This window comes from Epinephelus fuscoguttatus, linkage group LG14 (assembly GCF_011397635.1).
Source record: "Epinephelus fuscoguttatus linkage group LG14, E.fuscoguttatus.final_Chr_v1".
NCBI classification, from domain to species: domain Eukaryota; kingdom Metazoa; phylum Chordata; class Actinopteri; order Perciformes; family Serranidae; genus Epinephelus; species Epinephelus fuscoguttatus.
This window is the reverse complement of record NC_064765.1, coordinates 6,872,349-6,889,123: the sequence shown is the minus strand read 5'-3', so window position 1 is coordinate 6,889,123 and position 16,775 is coordinate 6,872,349. Positions and strand designations below refer to the sequence as shown.

At 40.5% G+C, this 16,775-nt stretch overlaps 1 protein-coding gene across 6 annotated transcripts in view; it reads right to left on the bottom strand.

Moving 5' to 3' along the window:
- Positions 1-16,775, bottom strand: part of esr2b (estrogen receptor 2b) — a 56,194-nt gene that overhangs the window by 26,624 nt on the left and 12,795 nt on the right. For 4 of the 6 annotated variants that reach the window (XM_049596704.1, XM_049596701.1, XM_049596707.1 and 1 more), the window contains exon 2: positions 247-753. In XM_049596704.1, the coding sequence (XP_049452661.1) occupies positions 247-665 (419 nt within the window). In that variant the 5' untranslated portion in view covers positions 666-753. Of the gene's footprint in view, positions 1-246; positions 754-4,784; positions 4,807-13,675; positions 13,815-16,775 lie in introns of those variants that run through there. The other 2 variants (XM_049596702.1, XM_049596705.1) reach the window with 2 other exon arrangements.

The following is a 16,775-nucleotide window of genomic DNA, read 5'->3' as shown; positions in this document are numbered from 1 at the left end:
GCCACGTCACATACTTAGATAGGACTGCACAGCTCTAAAGACTCCAAATATGAAACCACATTTCTTTTGCCACAAAACTTGCTTTATAACAGGCATGGGACAAAGCTCCTGGAGGCCTGTTTAAGGACAGAAAGCTATGGCCGACCATTTTTTCACTCCCACTCAAACACCCTTGTTTATTAATATTTTTTTTTAGTTATTATTACTGTACTATTTCCATCCATGGGTCAGTGTCGGTAAACCTACCTGCTGGCGTTGATGCTGTGGGATTTGGGCTCCAGCCAGGTTGCATGTGGGCTGGGTTCATTGTAGACGAGAGGCTGAGGGCAGTGCAGAGTCAGTGAAGGCATGTTGGGGTGGCTGTGGGAGGGCCAGAAGGCCGATGGGCTAAGGGTGGGGCACAGAGATGACGGGCTGTCAGTGATGGGCGGCCTAGCATAGCTCAGCACAGACGGGCTGTAGAAGGTCAGAGGCCCATGGCCGTGGTTGTACTCGTGGCTACTGTTCTTGTACGGTGAGGGGATGCAGATGGTGTGGCTGTCCATGCCCACAGAGGTGCTATACATTCCCGGGGAGCTTGGCCTCTCTGAGGATTTGCTGGAGTCCACCTCCTGTAGCTGAAGCAGCGGTAAGGGGTCAGCATCCAGCTCAGGGGAGGAGGCCATGTCAGGGGGAACCAACTGTATGTGTTCACAGTGATGAGTATGATGAAGCAGCTGGTTCCTTTATTGCATGTTCTAGTGTAGGTGAAACCTGTGGTAGAGGGGGAGACATACTGTGTTACAGTTACAACATTAAACCCAATTGAAATCAAACATGGCATATTATTATGGCCAAAAACGATGACACAAACACCCAGTCTCATGGCGCTGTTCCATCTCGTCATGGTCTCTCGACTAATTATGAAAAAGGTGAGAGGTTGCATGATTTGGTTACGGCAAAAGGTGGATTTCTGGACATCAAAACATAAATATCATCTCCAAACTCCAAAATCGATGACATTTTATTAACTAAAGTTCACAGGAAACAACAGTTCTGGGTTTAGTATAAGCCATAAAGGAGTTTTCAGTTGACTATCAACTCAGCAGCTCCCACTAAGCACTGATTTGACATTTTGAAATATATCTTCCAACACAATAAATCCTGTTAGCTGACCAACAAGTGAACCGCAAGGAAAACAAAAGTGGGCCATGATATCTTGCCAAGAGCTGACGTGTCCAAAGTTTTCCTGAGCCATGCAGTGAAGCTGCAGGGACAACGATGGTCAGTTGGTCAAACACTTAAAACCACACTGAAATATTGCAACTACTATTGAATGGATTGAATATTTCCTCTGATAAGCAGTGATGCAGTGTAGGCCCTCTATGTCCAGGGCTCTTATTGTAAAAGGTAACAATAGAAGAAGTGAAGCTGATGAGCTGCTGCTGACAATGTGGGAGGCACTACAGTCTGCCATCTTTGTCAGACTACATGGCCTCCTTGTTATTATTTCATTACCTTTATAAGTACGGGTGCAATGGCAGCCAGCAGCAGACCAGCAGCAAGTAATAGTTGTCCAGTGTTGGAAAACAGTGCCGCAAAACTAGGAGCACTCTAGATGGTCTTTTTCATTGGCACCATTACATATATGGCACAGGAGCAGCCTGGAAGCAACAGAACATTGTGCCTCTTTATGACACCAAAACGCAGTAGAGACTCACAGCATAATTTTAAATTACACGATTTTGGTACAAACATTTACCCACCGGTGTGGTGGACAGTCTTCTGAGATTTACTCACCAAACAGAAATCAACCTCCACATTTGCACTTGGCAGGTGTTAATTTCAGACCCTGCCCGTCTAGCACCATCAAGTCAAAATTAAAATGTGTCAAGTACTTTGATTTATCACCAGATATCTGTAAAACTAATGAACTTTTTGTTATGTGCTAATTAACAAACACTTGCGTCCTAACACTCTAAGCTTAAACAGTGAAAAAGGTAAACAGACCTGGTAAACATCAGCATGTTAGGACCGTCATCGCCTTCTTTGCTGCTGATCTTAGCCTCTAACATGAAGCACAGCTGTTCCTAACCAAAACAGTAGCATTATGGTAGCAAAACTTGATATATCAAATGCATCAAAATGCTAACCATTTCCTTTTCTACTTTACGCAACAAACACACACAGCCTGAGAGCACCTTATGTCTTACAAATACAGGAATAGCCTATGTAGGACAAGATAGCTAAAAGCATGCTTAAAATGCTCTGCCCTCCTGCAGCAGCAACACAGAGCAGAGAGAAGAGAGGCTGCAGATTGGCTGACTGTTGCTGCATTTATTTCTGATGTGCAATAGGCTCTTAGATCCATTCATATCAAGTAAAAGTGTACAAAGTTTATCATCCTTATTGACATAAGACTTTCCCTATCAAGATCATTTTATCACCCAACCATAGTCTAATCATTTATGGGAAGGACTCTAAACAGGTAAAGATCCTTTTTGTTTAACCAGAAACAGCCCCAAATCGCTATCATCAAACCCACCAGACTTCATTTAAATTAACAGTGGGTTTTTTTTGTACATTAAAGGCTTTTTGCCTTTAATGTACAGGATAGAGTGAAATGGGGGAGAGAGAGAGAGCGAGCGGGGGGTGACATGCAGCAAATGGCCGCAAGCTGGAGTTGAACCTGCGACCACTGCTGGGAGGCATCGCCATTGTACATGGGGCGCCGGCACCATCCACTGCGCTACCGACGCCCCAAATTAACAGTAATTTTATCAGCGTAAATTAACACAACTCATTTAAACTTGCCAGAAACAAAATGAAACTAACAAAAGCCACCTTGGTTTCTCTGTCCACTGTTCCAACAATTACCAAATCTGGTTTAGTTGAAATAAAAGCTAAATTCACCCAGTTAGATGTGAAAATGTGAGGGCTACCCCCTAACAGTCAACCAAACGTTACACCACCAGAAAGGTCATTAGTTGGCAAGATTTCATTGGTCGCTTAGTCGCAGGGAAAAAGAACAAAAATGTGAAACTCTATCAGGAGCTGCACCTTGTCAAAAGAAATCTAAACCTATATGATTGGACCATGTGGGAATTTAATTTGAAAGGACAGACACTGGAAGTGTCCACGCTCAGCAGTCAGACAGGAGTCAGGTTAATTTCCAGGGCTCGTACCTGCGGTTATTCCACAGGCTAGGTGGCCGTGCTGCGGCCGTGCTGCCTGCTCTCTCCAGTTTTACGCCAGGCTCGGGTCCTTTCAAAGACTCCTTGCGAAGCACTCCTTCGGGGTTTTTTCGGACCTAACTGAATTGCGGAGTTTTGCACAGTGGCGACCGGATCTTTGCTCTTAAACCACAAAAAAATGTGATGGCACAACAGTCTCCTTCAGTACATTATTCTATGCTTTCTTTTGATTTTCACATTGGCTAGTCATCCTGTTTAATTTGTCTTCTGATTGAATTGGAACAGCTGAAACAAGTTGTAGGAAGCCTCTGCAAGTAATTGGTTGCTGGCAGACACTCTGTGCTGCAATAAAATGGTTAATCAGCAGTGCCGTGCACTGTAGAGCCGATGCGCTGCTGGTTCTGCTGGCCTGAATAGAATATAATGTCTACTGTTGTGTACAGCCTTTATAGACTGAGCTGAGTAGTGATGCGCGGGTTGACCCGTAACCTGCAGGACCCGCAAATGGACCTGTGGGTCGGGCAGCAGTGATCGTCTGTTAAATCGGTCTGTAAATGATATTTTGACATTATTGGCTGTTACTGTCATGGCGTCCGAAGGTAGTGATGCGTTGAGCAGGTGACAGTCCGCGGCCGTTTTCAAAACACACTTGTGTCACGCACTCCAAAAGAAACTTGTTGAAACTTTAAACAATAATTTATTGTACAAAACGGGGGAAACAAACGTTGACAAAAACGGTTCCATAATTCATATTAACTTCAAAAGATAATGAAAAAACAGCAACAACTTAGAGGGAATAGTGATAAAGTGGTAAAACTTGGCATTGATCCACAGCCTCAGACAGATGCGCTCAAGCGTGCCATGCACGCCTTGTATAAATACTATATTTTCACATTTTTAACAATGCAATTTAAAAGTTTAGATTTTTATTGGTAACCTACATTTACCAACAACAAAAAGACTACATTTAGCACCAAAAAAAATGTAAAAAAAATTAAAATGAATAAATAAATTTAAAAAAAGTAAATAAAAAAACGAATATCGAATACCAAATTTTCATAACGAATACCTGCCCATAGAAATGAATATTCGAATATCCGAATATTTGGGTACAGCCCTAGTATCATCTGAAACTTCTATTTAGGGAGTTGCTGATATGTGTTGTAGGATAATGTGTAATGTTCATGAGGCATAATGCCACACATTTCAACCAAAACATTGTTTAGTAGGGATACACCAAATATTCAGAAACCGAATATATTCGGCCGAATATTGCAAAAAAACACACATTCGGTATTCGGTGGAATAAGCTAAAAGCAAGGCTGAATAATAGTGGCGTGTTTTAATAACGCAATCAAACAGCGTGCCTTGACGGGCGGAGTAAAATGTCGGCAGTGTGGCGATCCGTCCATCACCGCACTCGCATTTGCGACTAAAAATAGTTTTGAGCGAGCAAAATAGGCTTAAATCATTCAGCACGCTGTGCGAGCAGCCGACAGATTTCAACCACCAGCAGAAACGAAAGGCGAATCCCATCGGTTGTGGGTTGAACGGGGGTCACAGACACAGACAGTAATGCATTCCTGTCAATTACGGCGGCCATTGGCTTACCAACGACGGAGAAGTCGGCTCCAATATCCTCTTCTTGGCGTCATGACTGCCTAGAAGTACCTGAACAGCCCAGCCAGCCCAACACAGACCATACGTGATGTGTCAGAGAAGAAACGAAAAATGTGAGAGATTTTGACTGTTTCCTGGGCGTTTTCTTTGTTTGAGACAAGAAAGCTAGTCCAAATATTTAATATTTAAACTTCAGGGAAATTAGCATATTGGGAACATCCTTGTTTATGAGAAAGAACATAAAAGCATAAATGTGAAAACCTTGTGGGACCTCACGCAGCTTGGAAAATACTGTAACCAAAGTGTGCCAGAGAAGCCATCATCTGGTTAATCAGTGCAAGAATCCACAGCGCAGCAGCCAGCAGCTCTGCACACTGACCCTCAGACACCACAAAGTCCACAAACACACAGCTGGGATGTCTGGGGCAGCAGCAAGGCTTCTTACTGGTTTTAACTGATCACATCACATCACCTCAATCCCGCCTTCTCTCCACTGGCTCCTTGATTGTTTTAGAATTGATTTCAAGATTTTACTGATCACTTTAGAAGCTACATAGCAGAAATCTTGTCCCAGTATGAGCCAGTTCACAGCCTGAAGGGCCCTCCTGGCTGTTCCCAAGATAGACTCATCTTTATAGAGTGCCCCAGGAATGAGTGCTAAAACCCTGAAATAAGTTAGCATTTTTACACTCCCAGTTGCCTCGTCTTAAAGTCAATGGGTTTCTGAATAGGTTTTTGGTCAGATGCTTGGCATAAGGTCTGTGGATAACACAAGCTTGAGAGACTTTCACGTTTTGTTCCACAACATAAAGTACGTCAGCTTTTGAGTGTCTTAAAAATAGTGGTTGCTAACAACTGGCTAAAAAAGATTACAGAACATCATCAAGTCAAACACGGACGGCTTCACAGCCTCGTTGTGGCACAGATGTTAAACCATGCCACCTTAGAGTATGTCATTTACAGCCTACAGCACTTCACTGTTGGCAGGAGCATTTGTGCACATTATCTTGTGGAACAAAACGTGCAAGTATTATAAATGTTTGTTTGCCAAAGAGTTTATTTTCTGCAATAATCCAACAGGCTTTTGATAAGGGAACCAGGGCAAAGCTAAGTTATGCATCGGCCTACAGAAAAACGTCCTCTGGAGCACTCTATAGACTTGCTTTTATGTGATGTCGTCTTTTTACTGATTTTTATTTTGTCTTTTTATTACTTTTATTCTTTTTATTCTTATTTAATTGTAATTATTTGTACTGACATTTTGCATCTGCCATTTTTGTCTTCTTGTTTTAATATGGTCTTATTTCACCTTCATTATGTCTGGCTTGGGTAGGACTATTTGGCTTTCTGTTGTTCCAATAAATAAAGTTATTCTATTATTATGTCAATTGTGCTTTCAGATATTTTTCCTTCAATTTGATCATCCACAGCACTTTGAGAGAAAGAATTACTGAGCACAGAATACAGAGCGAGATAGAACTGTGAGAATACTTTTTCTGGTGGCAAAAGAAGTCGACATGAAGCTATACATTTTGGTTTTATAGTAATTCACATTTAAGTGAGCAAATCTGTCACAGAATAGCAACAACTCTGGCAACATGTCATAATTACAAGATATTGATGAATGTTAAAACTGCCTCAGTTATGTCACTAACACGGCAATATCTATTCGAAGTTTGCAAACATTGGTTAACATTAGCCACCATGAGCTACAGTTGTTCCCAGACCAAGTCAGGCTGTAGCAGCAAAACCCCTGAGTACACCGCATGCACGGGCACATTTTATTGCTCATTGCTTTTCTTTTAAAGTGACATACAACTTCTAAAATTTTTAAAAACATGTTTGCCTCTCCCCTTCCTGAGGTCTAGGTTGCCTGAGAGCAGAGCGTGTGGTATTTATGAGGGCACAGTCATGAGGGTGTCCACTTACTTATCAGGAAAAGAACATTGGGTAAATGATGGGTAAAAATCAAAACAAACAAGAAACTAGAAAAAAAAAACATCCTAAATTAAGCAGATGTGACGATGAGTTAAAGTGGCTCCAAAATTAAGTGGATAAATGCATATTTCACAACAAAAAGATTGCTGATAACCACTACTTCCTCTTGAGATTCTGAAGTCTACCAAAACTAGACTTGGAAATAATGATGGAGAGATTTAAAGCTCAGACATTATTATTCGAAAGCCCTCAATGGCTGAGAGGTGACAGCAGAGCAACCAGGAGACACCATGCCAAATAGTCCCAAGGTTAATCGCATCAACAGTCAACATGTGTATCGCACATGCCCGGTCAAAGTGGCCTCTTGAGCAAAACAATGCACCCTTCCCCGTTGCCTCTGAACAGGGTCACAATTATACGAAGTCCTAAATTAGTTGCTGAATCTAGGGTTGTAGCGATATACTATGTTGTTAGATTTGTCTCATTAATACCTGTAAATGCACAGAGGGTGATCTACAAATATTTCTTGATCTGCACACGTTTCATAATTATGTGTGTGAACAGATCGACAATCTGTGTGTAAATGTGTAATCTGTAAATATAAAACACATTCCACAAATACAAAAAATATCTGTGAATACATTAAATTAATTTGCAAATAAATGAAAAGCATTTGTGAATATCTTCCTAACATTTACAACTTTCGAACAGGCATTTGTGAACTCAGTTTTTATTTGTGAATCGAAAAAACATTTGTGGATCTCAGTTCTAAGCGTGTGGATTTGCTTTTTACACACACGGATTTTTGAGACAAACTTTCTGCCGGTCCGAACGAAAATGCACTCGTATCACTCGGCCATCTTCGGATAGCACGTGATCACCCAGCTGATGACGTCATTTCCGCATGTGAAAGTAAGAGCACGCAGTCTTTCTATGAGCTGTTTTTTGTTGTTGTTTTTTTAATAATAATCAGCGATAAGTAACGTGCATTCATTGTTTTATGTTAATGTCATACAGTGAGTATTAGTGTGTGTTTATTTGTTCTATGTATCTGGCACACACTTTTGTATACATTTCTGTTTGAGTATGAAACAGTGGCTTGGCTGCTTCTTCAGTTGGCAGTTATCAGCCAACTCATCCTTTATATTTTTCATTTCGAGTAGGATTAAAGTCACAAAGCACTTCACATCTTATTATTAGTGTACTTATACTAATGTAGTTGTAATGTCTGTGCTGACCACACCGTGTTCAGTTAGGTTACATCGTTTCAGTGAGGTTACGTTAACTGTTGTAAGATATGACAAGTGGCAACACCCTGGTTAAGGTCTTTGATAGAACAGCTGTTGGTGTTGGTAGCTCTTTTTGTTTAGAAATGTAATTAGGGATGCACCGAATATTCGATAACCGAATATATTCAGACGAATATTGCAAAAAACACACACATTCGGTATTCGGTGGAATAAGTTAAAAGCCAGGCCGAATAACAGCGGCGTGTTTTGATAACGCAATCAAACAGCGTGCCGTGACGTGCGGAGTAAAATGTCGGCAGTGTGGTGATCCATCTGTCATAAGAATTTGTTTGTAATGACCTTTAAGACAACAGAGACTGGAGCTGAAACATCAAAGTTTAACAGAATTTATTATCTTGTACAAGAAGAGCGTTTCACAGTGCAACACACAAGACAGAGAAAAGGCTCCGTGAGGAGCATCTGCTGCAAGCTTTTATACAGTATAATTGGGCGTTGGAGTTCGTGTGTTTCAGTTCCCATAATCTATCGATTACAGACTTCATTGATAACAATGGTTTTTGGTTGGTGTGACGTCTTGTCCCGCTGTCCTTCAGATGACACTGTCTCCGACCCTCTGTTTCTTTCATTTCCTCTTACAGATATAGTGTCGGACTTCCCTTAACCTTAACTACCTGCTGATGTTCCAGTTGCAATAGAATGAAACAGGAACTCTACACTCTACTCTCAGTCGCCCCCCAGGGTATTTGTGTACTTACCCTTCAGTGTCGTGTCAAAACTTGTGTGAATGTGCTTTCTATGTTTTTATGTGTTTGTTTTTACCTACCTGCAAAGCAGTGTGTGGACTGCCCAGAAGTACCTGAACAGCCGAGCCAGCCGAACACAGGTATGTGACGTGTCAGAGGAGAAACGAGCCGTTCACGGCCCACAAACCTCACCGCACTTTAGGGACTGTTCTTTACTTATGAAGGGACTTGTCAGGGGAGAAGTGTGGCTGGTTGATTCTTATTTTATTTATTTTATTTTGATCCCCCCTATGTTCATCACTCATTGATGCTGTTTTTTAAGTATGAATAAGTCAATAAGTAATTTATTCCATTGAAATATCATTGATGTAGCCTATAATAGAAAAGTGATTTATCTTTTCATAAATGACAAAAGGCACATCTGCCTCATTTTCGCTGTGGTATCGTGATACTACTCAGAACCATGATATTTTCATTGGTAACATACAGTGGGATCCAATTTTGGTACTGTGACAACACTAATCTGGAGGGGGTTCATCTGCAAAAACTAATGAAAAACTAAACAACGATATTCGGTATTCGGTACTCCAAGCGTTTAATATTATTCGGCTTCGGCCACAAATTTTCATTTCGGTGTATCCCTAAATGTAATATTGTAGTTGTATTGTTCATTGTTAATATGTAGATTGCGCTAAGCTAACGTTAGCTACTGAAACAGCATCTGCTGCCATGGCAACAGTAAACATTTATGTTGCGGGCTGGGGGGATGAAAGCAGCGTGCAGCATTTTATACACTGTAAGTAGACCAGAAGTCAGTACCATCCAACCTGTAAAGAGGGCCACAGTAGAAGATGCTGGTAACTGACATCCAGACATCTCTCCACAACCTTTCAGATTTAGACATTTTCAGCACAGCATTTAAAAAACCATTTTATCGTTAAACAATAATAGAAAATAAATACAGCTATTCATAAAATATATTTGTATTCATAAGAATGAATAAAAATGCAAAATATAAGTGTACCTACATCTGATCTAACCCATGCAGTCTATGTTCTAACTGCTGAGTTTTCTAGTTTCAATAGAGCCATAAGTCATGATGACACAAAAACACTTTGACCAGTAGATGGCGGTAGCAGGTCTGCTGGCCAAACAAAAACAACTGCCAACTGATTATGCATATAGTAAAAAAATTAATACCAATTATGCTAAAAACAACAAATGTGGTGCATGATTACAATAAATGCAATGGTAAGTGAAACATGACACAAGTTATCTTTTACAGGTTGGATGGTACTGACTTCTGGTGTATTTACAATGTATAAAATGCTGCACCCTGCTTTTGTCTCCCCAGCCCGCAACATAAATGTTTACTGTTGCAATGGCAACAGATGCTGTTTCAGTAGCTAACGTTAGCTTAGTGCAATCTACATATTAACAACGAACAATACAACGACAATATTACATTTCTAAACAAAAAGAGCTACCAACACCAACAGCTGTTCTATCAAAGACCTTAACCAGGGTGTTGCCACTTGTCATATCTTACAACAGTTAACGTAACCTCACTGAAACGATGTAACCTAACTAAACACGGTGCAGTCAGCACAGACATTACAACTACATTAGTAAGAGTACACTAATAATAAGATGTGAAGTGCTTTGTGACTTTAATCCTACTCGAAATGAAAAATATAAAGGATGAGTTGGCTGATAACTGCCAACTGAAGAAGCAGCCAAGCCACCGTGCCTTTCATACTCAAACAGAAATGTATACAAAAGTGTGTGCCAGATACATAGAACAAATAAACACACACTAATACTCACTGTATGACATTAACATAAAACAATGAATGCACGTTACTTATCGCTGATTATTATTAAAAAAAACAACAACAAAAAACAGCTCATAGAAAGACTGCGTGCTCTTACTTTCACATGCGGAACTGACGTCATCAGCTGGGTGATCACGTGCTATCCGAAGATGGCCGAGTGATACGAGTGCATTTTCGTTCGGACCGGCGGAAAGTTTGTCTCAAAAATCCATGTGTGTAAAAAGCAAATCCACACGCTTAGAACTGAGATCCACAAATGTTTTTTCGATTCACAAATAAAAACTGAGTTCACAAATGCCTGTTCGAAAGTTGTAAATGTTAGGAAGATATTCACAAATGCTTTTCATTTATTTGCAAATTAATTTAATGTATTCACAGATATTTTTTGTATTTGTGAAATGTGTTTTATATTTACAGATTACACATTTACACACAGATTGTCGATCTGTTCACACACATAATTATGAAACGTGTGCAGATCAAGAAATATTTGTAGATCACCCTCTGTGCATTTACAGGTATTAATGAGACAAATCTAACTCCATAATATACTGGTTCCAAGGTATACCGTGATAAAAAAAGGGACGTCTATCATGCTGCGTACATTTGCTTATCTACAATATTGAAAAAGAATATGCAACTGGACGGAGTTATTTTCAAAGGGGAGATTTATTATGACTATTATTTTAATAAAACGTTTTTTTTTAACCAAAAATTAATTCTCCTTCCTTTAAGGGTCATTCTGATTGATAATAATTTAAATTTTGTAATACCATGATACAATGAAACCGCGATACTATCTGACATGGTTATAGTACCGTGCAAATCACTATCATTACAACCCCTGCAGCCTCGTAGTGTCCCGCAAATGACTGTATGCTCATCACATGGCCACATTATGCACATGACCTGCTCAAACTTGATAATCACAGGAAATTACAGATACATTTACATAGATACAGGATATTTGCTGTTCACTTAATACACTGTTTGTCAGCTGTCCATCACGTATTGATGTTAAACATCACAGCTTGTACTGTAAACTCAGCTATCATGGTCCTAGTTTCCTTCTTTAGAAACAACTTCCTAGTGACTTGGAAACTTTTGAGCAACTGAACACATCATTAGTCTTGGTCTCTGAGGCTGTACGGTTCAAGTTGAAGGTATAAAGTGACCTTTCACTAAGCCCCGCCCCTTTGTGATGGTCTAACAAGCTGTCGGAGTAAGCATGGAGCCCACACTGTAACTAACTGCACTCCCTGAAGAAATATTATCATATTATTGGAGAAATGAAAGAGTGATTCCAGAGAGAAGCAGACAGAGGGGTGTACAGTCTGTGTTTGAAGGATATATCCAGGATGTCAAACTGACTCAGCAGCAACAACAGGTTCAAAAGACAAAGATAGTTAGAAGCTGAAGCCGAACTATAGGCTACAGATCACAGTGTAAAAGTGAACCACCACATCACTGCTGATCGCCACACAGGACAATAAATATGAAAGGAAACTTTGCTGATATTGAACCAGCTGTGTGGCATCACAGTGTGTGCAGATGAACAGTGTTTGGCTTCGCCCCCGTGTCTCTGCCAGCACCTGGATGGGCAGGGATCTCCAGTTGAAGTCAAACAACGTTCATCTGTGCACAATGTGATGACACACAGCTGGTTGAATATCAGCAAAGTTTCCCTGCCTCCCTTCACTGGTTCCTGTACAGCAGGGTCGGTCTTTGTTTCACTGTTATAATCATTAAAAAGCAAAAGCAGCATGTGTATTCATTCAGTAGGCTGTATCTTCAGTACCTAGATAGCTAACCCTACACTTTTCAGGGTCTGATTTTGGTTTTGGAACAGGGAAGAAACGTATATCTTTTTCCAACCTCTCCAGGTAACGAGTGTCATTAATACACGACGTGCCCCAGGCACAACATTTAGCTCCAAATCCACAACACCAGCCTGAAAATGAAGGAAATCTGAAACAATGGAGCGGACCCTGGTCTGAGTCGACCTGATGCTGCGTCCAGGGGAGAGACTTAGCAAAGGGTAAATTCAGCCCCTACATTGGTATGCAGCTTATATCAGCTCACAAACAGTTTTCACTATCAGATTTAAGTCTGGAAGACATCCACTGAGACTGACCACCTGCAGTTCAAACTCTACCACAACAAGTAGCTCACTAATGCAAGTATTTAGATGATGTGACTTAATCATACTCAAAGCTCCAGACCCCCTGAACTATTTAAAGCAGCAGTATACGTTGTTTGAACAGTAAGGGACAGAACATCTAATAAAATTCAACAAAAATAAGCTTTCTGTCAACAGCAACTGGCAATGACTGTAGAAGACTCTGTCTACCTTCCAGTCCAGTATTTGTCCATTCCTCCTTTAACTGTAATGTAGGTCCACATTTCCGATTAGAAACACCATGAAAGAAGAAAAATTCCTGGCTATAGGGGGTTAAAATACATTCATATTAATTAAAGCAACTTTGAGATGGTAGACTTTGTCCAATACATAAAATTCACCTAGTTTTTTTTTGGCTTTGCAGCTTCAAACAGATCTGAAGGCCTGATTTGATAGGCCTCTGACCAGTAGACAAAACTGTCCTGTTAGCCCATATTTTGCTATCCACTCACACTCGTTATTCTGCCGTTACCTTGTTTGTGAGTGACCATGGATAATGCTATCAGATAAATCCACTGCTACGGTAAATGAAAATGTTTTGCTGCCCATGAAAACTGAACTTTAAGAGCTAATAATCTAGATCAAGGCCAATAAAACAAGCAACTACACTGAAGGAGGGGTGAATTTTACAGACTGGTTCTAAGTCAGAAAATTAGACTGTTAAGAGAATAATCTCGAGATGCACAATAATAGAAACAATTATGGTTTTAAAAAAAAAAAAAAACTGTCTACAGGCTGGTTGACAGTTAACACCTGAATATCTTCTCAGAATTGCCCAAATCAGACTTTATTTGGTTAAACTAAATTAAAATTCAGTCTGTTTTTAATGTGAAAGTCCACAGTTAAACACTTCGCCAACCACATGTCATTCACAAGCTCAAAAACTTCACAATGAACCAAAAGAAATGATTGGAAAAAGATTCAATGACTCACGTACCACTGCGGGCTGCGTGGCTCAACAGTTAGGCTCTACCCATCGACTGTGTGAAAGAACTGTTTTGCCAGAACCTCAAGCCAAAGTTTGAGCTTTGGACAGACTATTGTTCATGGCAGTCTTCCATGGCAAACCAGCAGACAGGCAAGGGTCAAAGGACACTGTCTTAATGCAACTCTGTGTTTTATTATACTTATTCATTCACATATGAATGTTAATCTGGTATCTAAACAAACATACAAAGAAAAGCACACCAATTTATAGACACATGAGGACAATCCTCTGGTGCTGTCCCAAGTTCAATTTGAAAACACATTCAAATTCAGCTGTACGCCTTTGATAGTGTCTTGAATATGTGAATACAACTGGAGGGAAATCTAACCCAGTGGCTGCAAAATTACACATATTTATTTGTCCTCAAAATGTCCCAAATGCTTAACCTCTATAACCAGTTCTGTTTTCATTAACAGTTACCAAGTGTCACTAGAGGTTTTCATAAGCAGATGGGTAGACATTAAAACATTACTGATTCAAGTCAGGTTACCATCACTTTTTAGAACTTGACCAAAACTGTATCTATTAACCCTTTATGACCTACCATAGAACAAGTCCGCTAGAGCATATCTTTACAATTTTACCTGCTGTAGGGCCATTTTTTGGGTATTTCAATATGCTATACACCAATACAACCCTTAAATCCCAAATTTTATTAATATGTGTGGACATATGTCCACACTAATGAAAGAAATTGCTAAAAAAAAATGAAAATCGTTTTTGTTTTTACACATATTTTTCTAAATACAGAAATATCATGGCTGTATCCCTCAAAATTGTAAATGTAAAAAAGTTGCACAAAATCCTTCCAAACCACAGAAAATTTATTTTGAGTGTTTTCATAACTTAATTTTTGACATACACTCATTTTTATAAAATGTGACAAAAACAAAAGTTAAATGCACATTGTGCACAATTAGCAAAAATACAACATGTACATCAAAATAAACTATTTACAATAGAACAACCAAAGTTCCAAGTTCAAAGTCAAACATTACTTTTCAACAGCACCAGGGGAGCTGTGATAGGTCTTGTGACAGCCTGTCCGTGCCTGTCCACGATGAGCAATATTTTTGCTGCATTTTTATTGGTGTTAGCACACAGTGTTTTGATGGCAGCCCGGTGAAAGTACATCCTGAACAGCTCAGATGGAGAGGGATTGTCCACATACTGTGATAGGGGTGGCTGCACACCTGGCCTCCTTTGGGGCAGAAAATGTGGTAGGGGATGTGGCAAGATGTCAAGCTCCTTTTTGGTTCTCCAGCCAGCTGCATCACCAGGGAGTGTCTCTGACCTGGAGCCTCTGTTTGCTGGAGACCGACTCCCTCCACCCCCTCTGCCTCCCTCCGGGGTGCAGGGCGAGGAGACCCCCCCCACTTCCTCCTCCTCCTCCTCCTTATCATCGTCAACTCTGCATACAGATGTTACACAGTGTGTTAGATGTGTTCAACATGAGAGTAATACAATAATGGTGCGTATTTAGTGCAAAATGCTTTCAGTTGTGTTACATACTTATTTTCTTTACTCTAACTCAAAAACAAACAATATTTCATGAATATATACATACATGCCATAGGAGGTATCTCTCCCTTGGATGAGGTCGGCGTCATCACCACTGTCGGCAGAATCCGGACCAGATGAGTGGAGTGAATCTTCATCCGATGCTGTAATTAGCACGAAAGCTTCGCACCGGGAGAAAAGCCGTTTCGCGCGTCCGGGTTGTTGTGGTTCCATAAATATGTGTGTGCAAGTGTGTGGTGAGTGTCTGGTGTGTGTGTGTGTGTGTGTGTGTCTAAGTGTTGCTGTGAAAGAGTAAAATACAAAACGAGAGCAAGTGTGTGACTGCAAGCTGAGAGAAATATTTACTGCGGAAGAAAGAGAGGAATTTCCCAGGAAATGACGTCACTCCTTGTTGCCGCGGGTAGTGTCACGAGAAAGACAGGCAAGAAAATAACGTGACAGTTCATGCTCACAACGTGATGACGTTTAGTCCAACATAGGAAGTGCTGTGAATACCCGCGATCAGGATTATAATGTTTTTGTTCTTAGCGCTTTTTCTGTTTTTCTACAAACCTGTCAGTGCAAGGAAACAGCACTCTGGGACATGATGAATACATGGTAAGTTAGAGTAACTCCTCCAGTTTTAAATGCAAAAAGAATTATTGCTCTATCTTATTTGGTTGCAATTCTACCGGCATTTAAAAATCAATATGCAAATAGGATCGCGGGTGCCCCCTGTCGGTTTTAAAGGGTTAACCTGATGAAGGAGGATCTAAGTTAGGAGTGAAACAAGTTGAGCTAATGTTAGCTGCAGCTCAGCTCGCAGACTAGGGATGGGCATCGATTTTTGATTATCGATGATTGATTGTTTAGGATTTTGATCGCAGTGTTTCCCCTACAATGCTACAGGCCCGGCGAGCCTCTTTGCCTACAAGACCCCCACGCCGGACCTATGCCAGGCAAAAATCATAAACAGACGGAGGCTCTCATTGCTCTCCAAAGCCTCGAAAATAATGTTTTGATGCATTGGATGTGCTGAATGTGCATATTAAGGCAGTACAGGAGGAGGTGCACATTAATAATCCTCCAGGACTGTAACATGCTCATGTTTAACCCAAACAATGTGTCATGTGACTGCAGTTGGTTTAGATCCAGGTTGGAACACGTACTCACCACAAACAAACTGCACCAGAGTTCGTTTGTAAACGGACCAAGACAACCTCTTCAAGAAGGTCTCGGTCTGGTTGTTTTGGTGCATACCTGAGTGTGATTGCTGTGTTCACACCTGCTCAAATGAACTACACTTAGGGGGCAAACGAAATTGAGTTTGATTGAACAGAACAAAACAGGGCAGGCGTGAAAGCACCCTTAGTCTTTCGCAAAAAGGTCTATCTCTGTGGGGATCCTTTCTATAATGTCAGACACTTATAATAATAATCTGAGCCTATCAGTGGTAAAATAGAGCATTTTTGTGTACTGTGTACTGATGTATACTGAGGGTGCCAAATGCTCAGAGTGGTTACACTGCAGCCTGTTTTACTGCTGCCAT